At 39.7% G+C, this 16,160-nt stretch overlaps 1 protein-coding gene across 2 annotated transcripts; it reads right to left on the minus strand.

Moving 5' to 3' along the window:
* Nucleotides 1-752: 752 nt before the first annotated feature.
* On the minus strand, nt 753-13,984 carry C7H5orf46 (chromosome 7 C5orf46 homolog). Of its 2 annotated transcripts, none has more exons than XM_061423916.1 (4): nt 13,712-13,980; nt 8,502-8,649; nt 4,255-4,312; nt 753-2,171 (listed from the first exon to the last, which is right to left on the minus strand). In XM_061423916.1, the coding sequence occupies exons 1-3, from the start codon at nt 13,824-13,826 to the stop codon at nt 4,264-4,266; spliced, it is 312 nt and encodes a 103-aa protein (XP_061279900.1). In that variant the 5' UTR covers nt 13,827-13,980; the 3' UTR covers nt 753-2,171; nt 4,255-4,263. The 2 variants fall into 2 exon arrangements, with proteins under 2 accessions (XP_061279900.1, XP_061279901.1); XM_061423917.1 differs by lacking the exon at nt 753-2,171 and adding an exon at nt 2,317-2,444 and having other exon boundaries at nt 13,712-13,984.
* Between the last annotated feature and the right edge of the window lie 2,176 nt (nt 13,985-16,160).

Consider the following 16,160-nt stretch of genomic DNA (forward strand, 5'->3'; position numbering starts at 1 on the left):
AAAATACTATGGACAGAGGACCCTGGAGGCCTACATTCTATGGGGTCACAAGAGTTGGACATGACTGAGCAGCTAAACCACCAGATGAAGTGTGATGATGTTATGCTAAAGTGAACTAAGTTAGACAAGAATACTGGAGTGAGTAGCCATTCACTTCTCTTGCCTATCTTCCTGATCCAGAAATCAAACTAGGGTCTCCTGCATTTCAGGTGGATTCTTTACCAGGTGAGCTATCAGGGAAGCTCAGCTTTTTACACAAAGGAAGACAAATATTGTATGGCCTCATGCATATATGAAATCTTAAAAAAAAGGGAAGTCATTCAAGTAGAGAGTAAATTGGTGGTTGCCAGGACCAGAGGAGGCGGTGAGAGAAATGGGTGAAGCTGGTCAAAGTTTACAAACTTCCAGTTATAATATCAGTAAGCTGGGGATCTAATATACAGCCTGGTGCTGTAGTTAATAATACTATATTGTGTACTTGAAAGTTGCTAAGAAAGTAGATCTTAAAAGTTCTCACTATATGGACTTCCCTGGAGGTCCAGGGGTTAAGAATGTACTTTCACTGAAGTGGGTGTGGGGGTCCATCCCTGGTCAGGGAACTAAGATCCCACTTGCTGCACATGGCCAAAAAATAAATTAAAAAATAAAATTAAAAAAAAAGTAACCATGTGACGCCATGAATGTGTTAACTAACCTTTTCATGGTAATCATTTTGCAGTATACATGTCTATCAAATCAACACATTGTACATCTTAAAATTACACAATGTTTATTAAATGTCAATGGAGTTGGGAATAAAAAACTGGAAGTCTCTGGAAAATGCAGAAGGTGGATTATCTAAATTTATGATAGAAAGTAATGTATTTTTCAGTATTTAGTAGGTATTCACTCTTTGCTTAGCTATCTGCATTATGAGAGTTTCTTTGTGTTGCATGCACACCTATCCTGGCTTAAAGGAAGACAAACAAACAAAAGATTTATTGAAAATACACTGAAGTAATGCTTGGGAGAACAGGATCCAGGACAGAAGTACATAGATCTTTTATTCTAGACTAGAGTGCTATATGCTGTAGAGCTGTAGAGTGCAGTTAATGCCATAATTGTCATTGTGCTTTATGGTTTCAGTCTTGTCTCACTGTCCCATTAAATAATTCTGGGAGAATCCTCCTGGCTCAGCTGGGTCAGATTTGACAGTGGTTCCATCCTTTATGACCAAGTAGGCAAGAACCACACCAGTGGCCACTGAGGACCCACATCTGTGTAACAAGGTTGTGGAAGAAATGAAAAGACTGCACTAGACTTGCCAAAATTCTTTCATCCACTCTTTTCAAGTGTCTTCAAGGGCACTCTGCTAGTCCATGAGAATAACAAAGACTGGTGGGAGTAGTGGTTTACTTGCTAAATCACGTCTGACTGTTGCAACCTCACCAGGCTCCTCTGTCCCTGGGGTTTTTTCAGGCAACCCACTGGAGTGGGTTGCCATTTCCTTTTCCAAGTGATCTTCCTGATCCTGTGTTTCTCCTGTGTTGCAGGTAGATTCTTTACTGCTGAGCCACTAGGGAAACCCAGTGAAGACTGTGGAACACCAATAACCTTGTTAATTTTTTTTTAAAGGTCAGGTTTTAGTTTACTAGTCCAACAACATGGGTTCAGATTTTTTGAAAGACTTTTCCAAAAAGGATTTATGAAACTTTTAACTCTGAAATTTCATATGTTTTTAGGGATTAAGTGCTTGTTCTTTGGAGTCAGGTTCAAATCCTTTTTCTGTCATTTACTGGTTCTAAGACTTTGGACTTACATTATCCGAAATTTAGTTCTCTTAATTTGAAATGTTCTTCAGTTATTCTGGATAATAATAATTTTTATATATTTCATTTTTTTTGCATCATTAAAAACTGTAAACATTTTCTGGAAAAATTACTTCTACCAACAAAAACCTTAATGAACTAGGATTTGTGACCCACAGTGGACATATTTATTTTGACTTCTAGAAGCAAAATTGCAAAGTCAGTATGTTCAGAATAAGCTGTGTTTGGTTGAAGCCAGGGCCTGAATTCTAAGCACTCGCTGGGAACTGCTTTGAGCCCTCTGTCCTGGAGGACTTGTGAAACAGAACTGGAAAAGCAGGATTTGGTTGCCCTTGGCTTATTCTGGAGCCGTATAGGTGTGTCCTTAGAAACAAAGCAGACACAGGGAAACAATTACCAGCTAGAAAAGGCTTAAGACCTAGGAAAAACACAAACATTTTTATGTCTCTGTACTATAGAACATGAGATGGTTTATTATAATGAAATCAACTATAATATGTATTTGAAAAAACAAGCAACAGCAACAAAAAAGAAAATGCAAGATATATGAGGCAAGAAACAGTAACAGGGATGAAGGGAGAAGGCACGTATGTTAAACACTGGGATAAATTGAGTCATCAGTTTTTCTTTGAGTTTCTGGATAGACAGGAAAAATAAATGAAATAGACCAAGTTACATAAATCTTATAACCAGAAATGAGGAAGCAGTCCTTAGGGAAGGCTCATTTTTTCTCTTGCTCTAAATTCTAAAAGAAACATTTCCCATCAGGCTTAATAGTGTAGGTACTGAGTGGTGTCTTGCCCATCTGCAGTTTTGCTCATTGGTTACTTAAGGATTTCCTATGAAATTTAGTTTTTCTAGCTCCCTCCTGAGGAAGTTCTGACTCAGCAAGTCAAACATGTCATCTGGTGTGTCGGTTACACTTTTTTGTTAATTAAAAAAATGTAGATAGATATTGAGAATTTGCAAAGTGCTTTGCCATCTTTTACTTCTCTTATAACCTTAGTAAGATTCATCAGATTCTTATTTTAACATAAGAAAGGTGTGTTAAATGTCAAATGACTTAAGACATTGGGAGACTTGAATCCCCATGATTTCAAGTGACACAGGACACTAGGAGGTGAAATTGTAAGGCTATTAACATAAGGAAATTGTGTCAATGTGATTAAGCAGAGGTTGTGAGGACCTCAGATTAATTAGGTGTCCGACTATTAGAAGATTTGTTTGTGAGAACTTGCCCCTTTCTGCTCATTATCTGAGACTATACGGAAATGCAGCTTATTTGCAAAGCCCTCCTAATGCCCACTCCTTCCTCCGGGTCTTCCTTTTTATATCCTTTCTACAAGGCATATCCACGGCACTTGTACATAGAACTTGACCGTTTCCCTGCACAGTCCTGGAGCGCACTGTGCTAGGTGATAGCCCAAACTAGAAACTTCTTAATGATGGGACAGTGTTATTTATCTTGGTAGCATTGACAGAATTTGACACATAGTAGGCATGGGTTAAATGAGCGTTAAAGGACTGTGTAAGAAAGAGGCATATGTTACAGGATAAAGATGGTTTATTTGTATATCTACTTATATAAATATGCATCCTAGAGATGTATAGAACTCAACTAACCAGAGGGGTAGTGTATTATCTCTATGGACACCTCGAGGCATGTCTAAAATCACACAGTTCAGTCACTGTTCTCTGTTCTCCAGTGAGCTCTATTGCTTAGTGGTGGAGCACAGACTATGGACTCAGGCTGCTTGAATTCAGATCACCTTAATTAAGCTCCCTGAGCTTTGGTTTCCCTATTTACAAAATTTTAGAATGACAATACCTATCTTTCATAGAGAATGTTAGAATTAAATTAGGTAATGCATACAGAGCACTTAGCTTAATGCCTAAACCTAAAACTAAGCTAGTTTGTGCTAGTTACTTACATAATTCCTTTTCCAGGTCTAACATTTTTGTATTTATATTTCGATATCCATTCTCAAGAGAGAACTGGATAAGGAACCAGCAGGTATCTCTGAACACAAACCAGACTGTTTTCATATAAATCAGAGAGCTTATTAGTTCTTTCTGCTGGAAATAGTTTCTGTAAATCTTATTCTCATGAGTAACTAACTGCATGATTTCATGGGTCCTTAGACTTTAGTGCATATAAGCTCCTCCTTTCATAGGCAGATCTTGCACAAATCGAGTTCCAAGCAGAGTTGGGACAAGCCCAGCTCTCCTCACTTCAGTGCTTACTTGTTTCACCCCACAATCGTGCTTCTTCCCTTAAGAGAATCTTACTAAGTCTGTGACTTTGAGATAATAAAAATACATCTATTAAAAATTATTTTAAAAAACAATGCAAGAACAAAGCAAAAACACACACAAAAAAACACACACATTTTTTGCTATGTTCAGTATACTATTTTTTGATTGTAAGTTTTTAAGTTAAAATCACCTGAGAAAGTCACTTTGATGAATGTTCTCCTTGTTTATCACCATGTTCCAAAAATTCTCTTGAAAAAAAATAAAGAGAAAACAATGAATTATGATTTAGACTGATCAGGAATGTTAAAAAGATCACTAATTTATACTATTTGAGCAATACTCTTCTTCTCCAGGTTTTCCTGGGTCGTAAAATAATAAGATCTAAGATTTCTACAGTAGTTCATATTTGACAAGCCATGCATGCATAATTCTCTCTTTAATTCTGCCAAGAAATCTATTAGTTTGGTGTCTAGTCTTATATAAACTCTATAAAGATAGATATTTTGATCTATTTGTTTCATAATACATCCCCAATACCAAGAACAATACCTGGCATACAGTATGAATTAATAAATATTTGTTGAATAGGTAAGTGATGATTTTTAATCTTTTTACATATGAAAAGACCTCTGAAGCTCATAGAGATCAAATAACCTGTTTAAATCAAATGGCCGGTAAATTGCAAAGCAGAGTCTAAAACTTAGGTCTCCAGAAGCATGAATTAATGCCAGAGGTTTCTATACTGTTTAAGGATTGGCTGTGGGGTAGCTGTTGAGAAGGTAAAAGAAAAAAATGCAGTCTATGAGGATATTCTTGTCTAGTGGAGAAAACAGATGCATTCAGAGACAAATAATTTAAAACAGTGAGGTAAGAAAAGCCATATGCCTTCATAATGCCTTTGCAGGAATTTGCCTTCCAGCAAAGGCGTTATGAAATCCCAGCATCTGAATATCTGAATTTTCTAATAGTAGGGGTCTGTGACATCTTCACAGAGCTTGTCTTTGTACTGGATTTTACAAAATGATTATAGACTTAGCAGGTGAACAGAGTGGAGCTGGGGTTTGAGGGTGAGGCACTGATGACAGAAAATCATGTGCAAAGATAACTAGAGATTTAAACGAACATTATCTGTTCTGAAACAGAAATAACTTGTCACTGGGTCATCAGGTGTTTGGCTTCAGAAGTGAGAGATTTGACTGAAAGATATATTGGCATCAGGGAAGGCCCTTTAGCATCAGCTGTTGCATTTGCTCTGATTTTGCAGGCAATGGAAGTTCACTGAAAGGGTTTCAAGCATGGCAGAGAGAGAATCAAATTTGTAGCTAGGTAGAGGATGGGTTGGAGTGGGGAGAGACAGAAACAGTGTAAGTAATGATAGATCTAATGAGAAGAGCTCTGGAAAGAGATGATGATGGGCTCAACTAGCCCTACGAGTCAGTGGAGTTGAAGAAAAGGAATGGTATAGGAAGAAAAACTTGTTGTTTAGTCAGTAAGTTGTGTCCAACTCTTTGCAACCCCATGGACTATAGCCCACCAGGCTCCTCTGTCCATGGGATTTCCCAGGCAAGAATACTGGATTGGGTTGCCATTTCCTTCTCCAGGGGATCTTCCCGACCCAGGGGTTGAACCTGCATCTCCTGCATTTGCAGGTGAATTCTTTACTGCTGAGCCACCTGGGAAGCCCTAAGAAAAACTTAGAAAATTTAGCAACTAGATAGAAGTGGTGATGAGCAGGAAGAATCAAAGAAGACCTGAAGTGTCTAGATTCTGAATAGATGGAAATGTGACTTACTGAGATAAGGAAGAAATGAAGAGGAACAGATTTGTAAGTGAGATGATGGGATTGGGTTTAGACCAGGTGAATTTGATGTATTGACGAAAACCTAAATAAAGGTTTTTGTAGCAACCCATGAATTGTTACATTCTGTAGCTCAGGGAAAAGAATGCAATAGACATCTGTATTAGGAACACATCAGACTGTAAGTAATATTCCTAATGTGGAAGCTGTGATGTGAAAAATCAGGGAGGCTCTACATTTGGAACCTTGAGTAGCAATGATGTTTAAGGGACAGATGCATGAAAAGTCAAATAGAAAGAATAAGAAAGAAAGGCTTGTGGTAGGGAGAGAACAAGGAAAATGTTGTGTCATGGAAACCTGGGGGTCAGGGTGAAATTCACAAGAATTGGAGGCTTCTCAAAGGGCCAGGGGAATTAAGAATATGGATATTTTTAGATCAGTGGTGACCAGAATGCAGTTCATATAGCTCTTAAGTTTACCCAGAGGGTAAGTAGGGGGAGTGAGCTGGTCTATTCACTGTCCTGAAAGCACATACCCAGCATTTGTTACATGATTGATACGGTATGTAGGCATCAGATACACAGGAGTAAACAAAGCAAAACTTCTATCTTTATGAAGTTCCATCATTCTTGTCATTCTCTCTTCTAATCAAATCTCATCGAGTCCTTTAAGATCCAAAGTACATCTTGCTTTTGCCAGAAACACTCCCCTAAGCATCCTTGCCCAGTGCCAGCTCCTTTCCTTAGACCCTTCACTGTGAGAGTTGACTGACATTTACCTAAACATCTTAGCTATCACCAGATATGCTCATGTCACCTTATATGATAAGGACTGCAATTTCTTTGAGGAGACTTCTAGACTTATAGTCTAGATTGTTTCCTTCACAAGTCCTCCCCCTACTTTCCTAAGCACACATTAAGTTCTTAGGTATAGTTGTTGAGGGTCTCTTCCCACTCCCCATCCTCTGCCATATTTATGGTATTTTCTTGGACAGAGGGAGGGCAGTTAGATGTGTTGCCTTGAGCAAGGACTGTTGTGTCATTAATGAAGATCCCTCAAGTTTGAGTTAACAGAGAACACAAGTGCTATTTTATAATATATCTAGGGAATTCCCCAGGGAAGGAATAAAAGGGATTATTATTGTTCTGATTCTTTGCACTGCTATTGTTATGATTTATAACAATTTGAATTCAACTGGAGTCTAATCTGTACTTTGTAGATGAATAGTGTTGCTCTTATTCTTTTCCTTGTCAGTTTTTTCCTTGTTTACATGAACAGTCGTGGGAACTCGACAGTTGCAAAAGTAACCATGATAGGAAAAATGAAAACACAAAATAAACACCTGTAAGTTTTAACAGTTTGTTCTTGATTGTATGCAGACTCCTGCCTATTCACCTGATTGTAATATGTCAATTTAAGCAGATCGGGCATTACAAAATGGCCCCTGATCACTTCTATACAGAAGCGGCCCTTAATCTGTCACTGGTTATAGACTATTTTGAGAATCTTATAAAGTCAGAAGCACTGCCCCTAGAAAATAGAAAGATTCACATCTACACAAAAATGTGAATATAAATTTAAAGGTGATGTGGACCTTTAAGACCCAGCCATGTAGCTCAGAGCATCCAATCAATGGTTAATCAATATTAGAATAACCTGAAAGGTTGTTAAAATGCAAACCTGCAGCTTTGCCCGGGGAAGGTACAACATGGGATGAAGCGGTCCGCGTTTTGTAAAGTTCTCCAGGAGATTCTTAAGCAGGTAAGTAATGGTCTATACTTTGTCAAACTCTGCTTAGGGTGTTGTGAAGAGAGAATTAGAGAGCAGAGTCTTAGAGAGGTTAGCACCTAGAAATTCAGGAAAACAAATTAGACCCTGGTGAGCTGAACTGAGGGAGGTTAATGTCAGGAGAATGAAGAACAGGGTGAAGTAGATTTAGAAACCAGAGCTATGTAAATCTACGTAGGCTGTATTAGGAGTTGGGCACAGGAGCTTGGAAGCAGGTTGAAAATCACAGGAAGTTTATGGGCTGTGCAATTTGCCAGCAAGGCAGTCTGTCAAGATCAAAGCAAACCCTCCCTTCTAGAGAGGTTCTCTAGATTGCCTTGGAGGAGAGATAGCTACTGTGTCTGCTAACCCTCCTAAATTACTCAGACTAGAAAATAAAGATAGAACTTCTCATGCCCCTTACTACTGAGCACATCCCTACCCACCACCTTCATCAGAGAATTACTGTGTCTGCATTGGGTAGGTCCTTTATTCCTTTAACTTTACAGATCAGCCAACTGACGCACACAGAGAGGGAGAGTCTAAGTGCAGATCACCCAGTAAGTAGCACCTGTGTCAAGACCAGAACCTAGTTTTCTGCCTGTTGGTCTGATGCTCTTCTTCCCCCCTACTTTGTCGTGAAATAAAACATATTTTATGGATCCCCTTGTTTCATAAATTCCTTGGGAATGTTCTCACCCCCAAAGAGTTTAGGGAAATCCACGCAGATGCAAATATATGTTAACGTAGGCAACGTTTCAATTAAAACAGTACATTGGCATGCATGTAATTTTGTTTCTCATTCATTTTAATGCAATGTGGTCATTACCAACAGCCAACTGGACAAAAGCAAGGTTTGTCTCAGTGCTTACGTGCTCCTCGTCATGGAGCGGAGGATGAACTCCACCGCATTCTCAATAATGTCTGAACCCAAAATGTTTAGGAATTTTGGGAACGCTGGCTCCGAATTTTTGCCTGAGTCATGTGGCTGCTCATCTGGCTTGCCCTCTGGTTTGTCATCTGAAAAACAAAACGGAATCTCAGGGTTGATTCTCAGCAAAAAGATAAGGAAGTTTCTTTCATTGTAAGGAATCCTAGGGCCCTTTATAACACCCCCCCCATTATGTAACCTTATATAATTATATTTAGGGACATCTAATGCCTGCCTATTGTCTTCATGTGCATTATGCCATTTATTCCTAAGCAAACAGACCCACAGATATTGATGCCTTTGGTAGACACAGTTTCTCTTTCTGATGAGAAAACCAAAGCTCACAGAAGTTGTTAGTTGTTCAGAGTGAAAGCAGCTAGTAAACACCAGTGCTGGGACTGAAATACAGGATGCTTGGTTTTAATGTATTTTTCTCATGTAATCCCTGGACCTCTGGAAGTGATAATGAGGAGGATGATATAATAATAGGTAGCATTTGCTGAGCACATAGGACAGGCAATCCTGGGACAGGCAATCTATGTGCACCGTCTCATTTTATTCTCCCAGCAACCCTATGAGGGAGGCAACATTATTATCCCAAGTTAAAGGTAAGGAAATGGAAGTTGAGAGAGGTCTAGAAGGGGACCAGAGTCACAGTGTTGGAGTGGTAGAATCAGAATTCAGCCCCATGTTTGTCTGGTACTAAAACCTGGGTTCTAAAGCACTCTGTGATGAACTGCATAGTCTTGGACAAAAAAAGGTATGAACTAACTACATGTGTGTTATGACGGCAAGTATTATGATGACAAGGAGAAATTCTGTCATTTGTATCCCAGCATGTGATAGTTCTGTAAATAATGATTTTACATCTATATGTAAAATTAAATTTCATCAATTTTTTGGACTGTGCAGATTTTAGCTCATTGGACTCAGAATCTGAGAACACTGGGTGACTTGCAGAAGATCTTACAAATAGCAGGAGAAGATGTGATTTTAACTGCTGGTCTCTTACTTTTTAAAAACCAGTTTTAATTGGAGGATAATTGTTTTACAATGTGTTGGTTTCTGCCATTCAGTTCAGCCACTTAGTCGTGTCCGACTCTTTGCGACGCCATGAATCACAGCACGCCAGGGCTCCCTGTCCATCACCAACTCCTGGAGTTGACTCAAACTCATGTCCATCGAGTCAGTGATGCCATCCAGCCATCTCATCCTCTGTCGTCCCCTTCTCCTCCTGCCCCCAATCCCTCCCAGCATCAGGGTCTTTTCCAATGAGTCAACTCTTCGCATCAGGTGGCCAAAGTATTGGAGTTTCAGCTTTAGCATCAGTCCTTCCAATGAACATCCAGGACTGATCTCCTTTAGGATGGACTGGTTAGATCTCCTTGCAGTCCAAGGGACTCTCAAGAGTCTTCAACACCACAGTTCAAAAACATCAATTCTACAGCGCTCAGCTTTCTTCACAGTCCAACTCTCATGCCATACAACAACCTAAATCAGTCATAAGTATACATATATCCCCTCCCTCTTGAACGTTCCTTCCATCCCCCACCCCATCCCACCTCTTTGGATGTCACCACAAAGCACTGGATTGAGCTCCTTGTGTTACATAGCAAGTTCCCATTGGCTATTTATTCTGCATATGGTAATGTATACGCTTCAGTGTCACTCAGTTCACCCCATCGTCTCCCTCCCCGCTGTGTCCACAGGCCTGTTCTCTACCTCTGCATCTCTATTCCTGCCCTGCAAGTAGGCTCATCAGTACCATTTTTCTAGATTCCATTTGTATGTGTTAATGTATGATATTTGTTTTTCTGTTTCTGACTTAGTTTACTGTGGACAACAGGCTCTAGATCTCTTACTTTTGATATTTAATCAAATGCCTTTTGGAATGAGGCCAAAGATCCAGAAAGTGAAGTTGGTGACATGCAAGGTCCCTTGGTGGGTTTGGCTTTGCTTAGTGGTCTAACAGGTTCAGGGGATTAAAAGCAATGAAGAGCAGCATTTAGAAAGTACGAATGGCCTCCCCTTTGGACCCTGGTGTCAGGATGAAGTAGAACCCTTTATCTTTTGATTTAACTGTAGCCTCACAAGTAGTGCTGGCAGATTTGGTAAACAAAAACACAGATGCCCAGTTAAAACTGAATGTCAGATAAAAAACAATATTTTTTTAGTATAAGAATGACCTGTGAAATATTTAGAACATACATAAACTAAAATAGAAAATTGCTATTTATCTGAAATTCAACTTTAACTGGGAGCCCTGTATTTTATCTGTCAATCTTATCACAAATTTTGACTCAAGAAGTCCCATCCTCTAGAAAAAGTACCCCATGACTCTGAATGAAGGAGATGTAACTAGCTTTTGGTGTGGAGGCTATCAATTAACGAGAAGAGTTGCATTTGTATCATATCCTAAAATAGAGACTCTTAGTAAAAAATATGGCTTTCAATTCTACAAACATTTATTTTTTACTTTGCCACAAAAAAAGATTCAATAGTCTGAGACCTAAAGACAAGATCAATATACCAACCACCAAGTATTTATTCAGCTGTTGGTTTTCACATTCAATAAGTGTTTTTGAGCCTACTATTATGTATATAGCATATGCTGCTAAGAGTTAAGGCAAAAATGGACATATATGGACATGATCCTTACATAAAGGGCAGGGCAACCATGGAGACCAGAATTGCTTTGTTTTCATTACAGGAAGGGGAAGGAAAGAGAAGGCTTATTTGTAATGTGTAGGTACTAGGATGTACATTCATCACTTTCCTGATCTTTATTCAATTCAGTGATAGCATTACAGTTTTATAGAAGAGAAGACAGATGTTCAGAGAAAATAAATGACTCAGCTAAAGTCACACATCTAGCAAGTGGATGAGCGAGGGTTTGAATCTATTTTTTTTTTTTTTTCAAATTTCACAGAACACGTTTCTTACATGAAATCCTGCCTTCAAGTAGTTGTTCTCTGGAGACATTTACCAGCTGCAGATGGAAATTTCTTCCATGAAAAGTGAGTTCTTTTCTCTGGTTCCTATCTGCCTACTTGAATAACAATTTAATTTTATTATTTTTATTGTAACTTAGCAATAGTTACAAGTTTTCAAAATACAAGGAGCCCTGGCTTAGAGTGTGTGTGAAGATCAAATCCTTGGCCCTGCCCTTGGATCATGTATATGAGAGTTATTACAGTGTGGTGGGTGATGTTTTGAAGTCCTGTATATCTGAGTTTGATTCTTGTCTTCAGCAAAAAATTCACCAATGTTTAACTGCTCTGCCTCTCAGTTTCTTCACTGTGTTCTTGTCAAGATGGAAGGATACTTGATGTATCTTTGTATATCATATATATGTGTATATATTACTGGAGTGGGTAGCCATTCCCTTCTCCAGGGGATCATCCCAAACCAGGGATCAAAATGGGTCACTGGCATTACAGGTAGATTCTTTACCATCTGAGCCACTAGGGAAGCCCAAATAAAAGCTCCCCCATATTATATTTGAAAGGAGAAAATATTCAACTATTGGCTTTGATAATTTTTTTTCTGGTATGTCAAATTTCTTAGTTTTTATTATTTTCCAAAATTTTCAAATTTCTTAATATTTTAGCAGCATTTATTTACATTAATACTTGATTGTGTTTCTTAGTATAATCATAAAGTTCTGAAAAACAATAATGCTGATATTTCTACAGTTTTTGTAGCTTATAAAGTGATTACAAAACCATGTTCATTTCACCTGGTGAAGCTGGTAATTATCCTATTCTACAGATGAGGAAACTGAGGTTCAAAGCAGTGAACTGTTTTAACCAGTTTCAGTGTTCATGAGAGACAGACCTGGGACTGGTCTCTAGGATATAAATCTCACTTTTTGCTTTATCACAGTGATTACTTAGGGGTAGATGGACTCAGTGGGCTTCCCAGGTGGCTCGGTGGTAAAGATATGCTTGCAATGCAGGAGACGTGGGTTCAATTCCTGGGTCAGGAAGATTCCTTGAAGAAGGAAATGGCAACCCATTCCAGTATTCTTGTCTGGGAAATCCCATGGACAGAGGAGCCTGGCAGGCTACAGTCCATGGGGTTGCAAAGAGTCAGACACGCCTTAGTGAGTAAAACCAAAACCAAAGAACCAGATGGACACAGTAATCTCTGAGGCCACCTCTGCCATAGCCCTGTTGGAGTGTCTGCCCACATGTTGTGCCAGTGGACGGTGGGTGACCGAGGTTGTGAGTTCTGCCAAATTATATTTAGAATAGCTCAAAAGGTTCTATTACTAATTAGCACTGTCTGTATTTTCTGACCTGTTATTCTGAATACAGACAGATTAAGGGCTCATTGTCATCTGTAGACCAAAAATTAATTAATGAAACTTCTGCCTGCTGCTTGTGGTCCTCTGTGTGCTTGGAACAGACATGAAAGAAGTAGATGCTTTATAATAGAAAGAATCTAAAGACTTGGGTTTCAGTCCCAGATGTGCCACTTCTGCCTGTGTCAATGCTCAAGTAACTTTCTCTCTGCAAGCCTGGTTTATTTACCTGCGAAAAGGGAAATGATAAAACTGTGCATGTTTACTTAAAAGAATTATGAGAATCAAACGAGATAATACATATCCATAATGGTTAATGTTGGTGTTTATTATGGAACAGTATGTTTTATCTTTAATTTTCATGACAGCTAAATGAGAAACTTAACAACTGATACTCCCTTTTAAGTGTGAGGCCCATAGAGGTTAAATAGTGTTTCTGAGTTATATTTCTGATTAGTGGTGGAGCCAGGCCCAGGAGTCTTATTCTAGACTCTTCACTTTTGAATATTATTAGTTACAGTCATTAAAAAAACCAAAAAACAAATGCCCCCAGCTTTCAAGGAATTTATGGTATAATAGTGTCACTATATCATGTGAGGATATAAGAAAAAAAATCTTTCTAAACTTCATACATTCACTGAGGATGGAGGCTGTAACTGAAGCACACTTGAATAAAAATCCTACTTGCTTTTTGTTAAATCTGCCTCTGTCTCCCAGTCCAGTGCTCTTTCTGCGGTGCCCTAAGTTCCCCTCATTCCTCTGCATGTTCCAGATCAGTGCCACTGACTTCCTCCAGTCATGGCTAACTACTGCGTAAAGCATGAGCTGAGACTTAAAGTACTTACCAGCCTGGCAAGTCAGGATTAAGACAAGCAGTCCCCAGACAATTGTCAGCCGAAGCCCTGAGACAGCCATGTTTGTAGCAGTGGGTATCGATGCAGAGAAATTGTTCCGATGCATCCGAAGTCTTGCTCCATTTATAGGGCATTTATAGCTGACATCATCTGCTATGGAATTTAGGTTGTTGCATAATATATCAGTAGAGCTTGCTTCTGAATCTATACTAATGGGCCCTGCCCTGTCTTTAAAACCAAGAGTTTTACAGGTAGGAAAAGAAAAACCCTCTTGGTATTTTTAATATGTGTTTTATAAATGACACTGCAATCATTCTTTTGCAGTTATTTCTGTGCCAGGGTTGACAATTAGGTGAGGATCAGGCAGAATTGCTTTCCAGTGCCAAAGAACAAGCAATAAACCGGTTGGCAAGGTGTGCCTACTCTCCTCCCTGTACACTCTGCTTCCTTCCTTGCTCTGAGCTAGTGACCTGTCCCCACCTGGGCTTGCCCATTCACACCCACATGCTGTGCTCATGCCCTTTGTTTTCCTGTATATGTTATCATCCCTATTGTCTCCCCTCGCTGCGTCCCCACTTGTTCCTCAAGCTCAGGTTCAAATGCCCCCTCTGCAGAACCTCCATCATGGCCATTGCATCCCACTCCAGATAGTTGCTCCGTCACCAGCCATATATCCTCCTTGACTAGTTATTTGGGAGCTAAGTATTTTAAGAGTTCTCTTCTCCTTTAGCCTATAGATCTCTTAAAGGCAGGGTACTTTATTCACTTTTGAATCCTCAAGGAGTCTAGCATAGTACTTGGCATTAGTCTCGGCTTTCACTTCACTTCCCTGGGAACGTTGTTCTGGTTCTCCAGGGAATGGCTAAGTGTTCTTTTTATGTACCTAATAAGCACCTGCTTAAATATCTCCACAAATTGACTGAAGGCTCCTTGAGGGCAAGTTTATCTTTTTCAGAATTTACATATATATATCTATTACTCAAGGCCTATAGCAGACATTAAAAAAGAGAAAAAAATTAAATTACAGCACTCATTGAAAGATAGTATTGGGTTTGACATGCTGTTATGTAAAATATCCTTCCTTTCAGATACAGACATTCAAGAAGATACAATTTGGTTCGAGTCTAGGTGATACTGCTTATTCTGAGGAATGATGTAATAAAACAGTTACCTGGAATAAGGATTTAGGGATGGTCCCTAAACTTACATGTTGACCAAAACTTGTACATTGTGAATGTCAGAGGATCCTTTTAATAAGTGATGAAATTAACCAAGCTACAGAAATGGGCATTTCTGGTTTCACAGGGCCTAGGCTAGGTCCTCTTACTCTCACTTTAGTACTTGAAAGCCATCAAGAAGCTCTGCTTGGATGCTTTCAGGCCTCTCCAACCTATCTTCTGGTTCAGTCTCTCCTATAGAGAGGGTTGTGACCTAGAGATTGTGTTCCTAGTAGGGAGATTTCAGCAAGTTAGATTTATGCCATCAGGGTCACTGCTTAGGACTGAGCATTGTGCTCTCCAAGAGCCTAGTGGGGAAATAACATTCAAGCTAGCCCTGCCATGGACCCTGACATGTGCCTATATTTGCAGGCTAACGATTCCTTTTGCTTTGCACAAGCTTCAAGTTCTCAGGGCTTAATCAGCCAAGAGAGTGGTGTGTTTCTCTAATTCACCACAAGGATGCTGTGCAGGCAAGCAAAAGCTCTGGGTATTACAACATAGGGCCTGCTGGCTTATCAAGGATATATCAGCTAAATGGGGCATGGAGATAAGTCTGCATACTCCATGTAGTGGCTCATTTAATGAAGAATGAATGGCTCTTGGTAGTTGGGTGTCAAAGAAATAGCACCATCCTCGGGATCAGAATAGTGCTTCTTCTCTCTCATTTTTATTATTTTTTAAAAATTCATTTCTGTTGGAGTATAGTTGATTTAGTGTTGTGTTAGTTTCTACTATATAGCAAAGCGAATCGATCATACACATACATATCCACTCTTTTTTAGATTCTCTTACTGTTGTGTGGCACTGCAGTGGCAGCTGCACGGCACTGGAGCAACTGTGAGGATATAAGCCTGTCCAAGGGCAAAGATGCCCCAGCAAGACGGTGGGCGCTGGAGCAGTGGCTGCGTGGCGCTGGAGCAGTGGCTGCGTGGTGCTGGAGCAGTGGCTGTGTGGCACTGGAGCAGCTGTGAGGAGATACCCCACGTCCAAGGGCAGAGGAGAAGCCCCAACAAGAAGGTAGGAGGGGCAAAATAGTGTTTAGAATCAAACCCATACCTACCAGAGATGCTCAGAGGGCTCAAACAAATCCGTGTGCACCAGGATCCAGAGACCCCATGGAGGCTGAGACAGAACTGTGTTTGAGTGTCTCCTGCAGAGGTACAGGTTGGCAGTGGACTGTGGCAGGGGCAGGGGCTCTGGGTGCAGCAGACCTGGGTATA

The sequence above is a fragment of the Bos javanicus genome, chromosome 7 (genome assembly GCF_032452875.1).
Source record: "Bos javanicus breed banteng chromosome 7, ARS-OSU_banteng_1.0, whole genome shotgun sequence".
In the NCBI taxonomy this organism is placed as follows: Eukaryota; Metazoa; Chordata; class Mammalia; order Artiodactyla; family Bovidae; genus Bos; species Bos javanicus.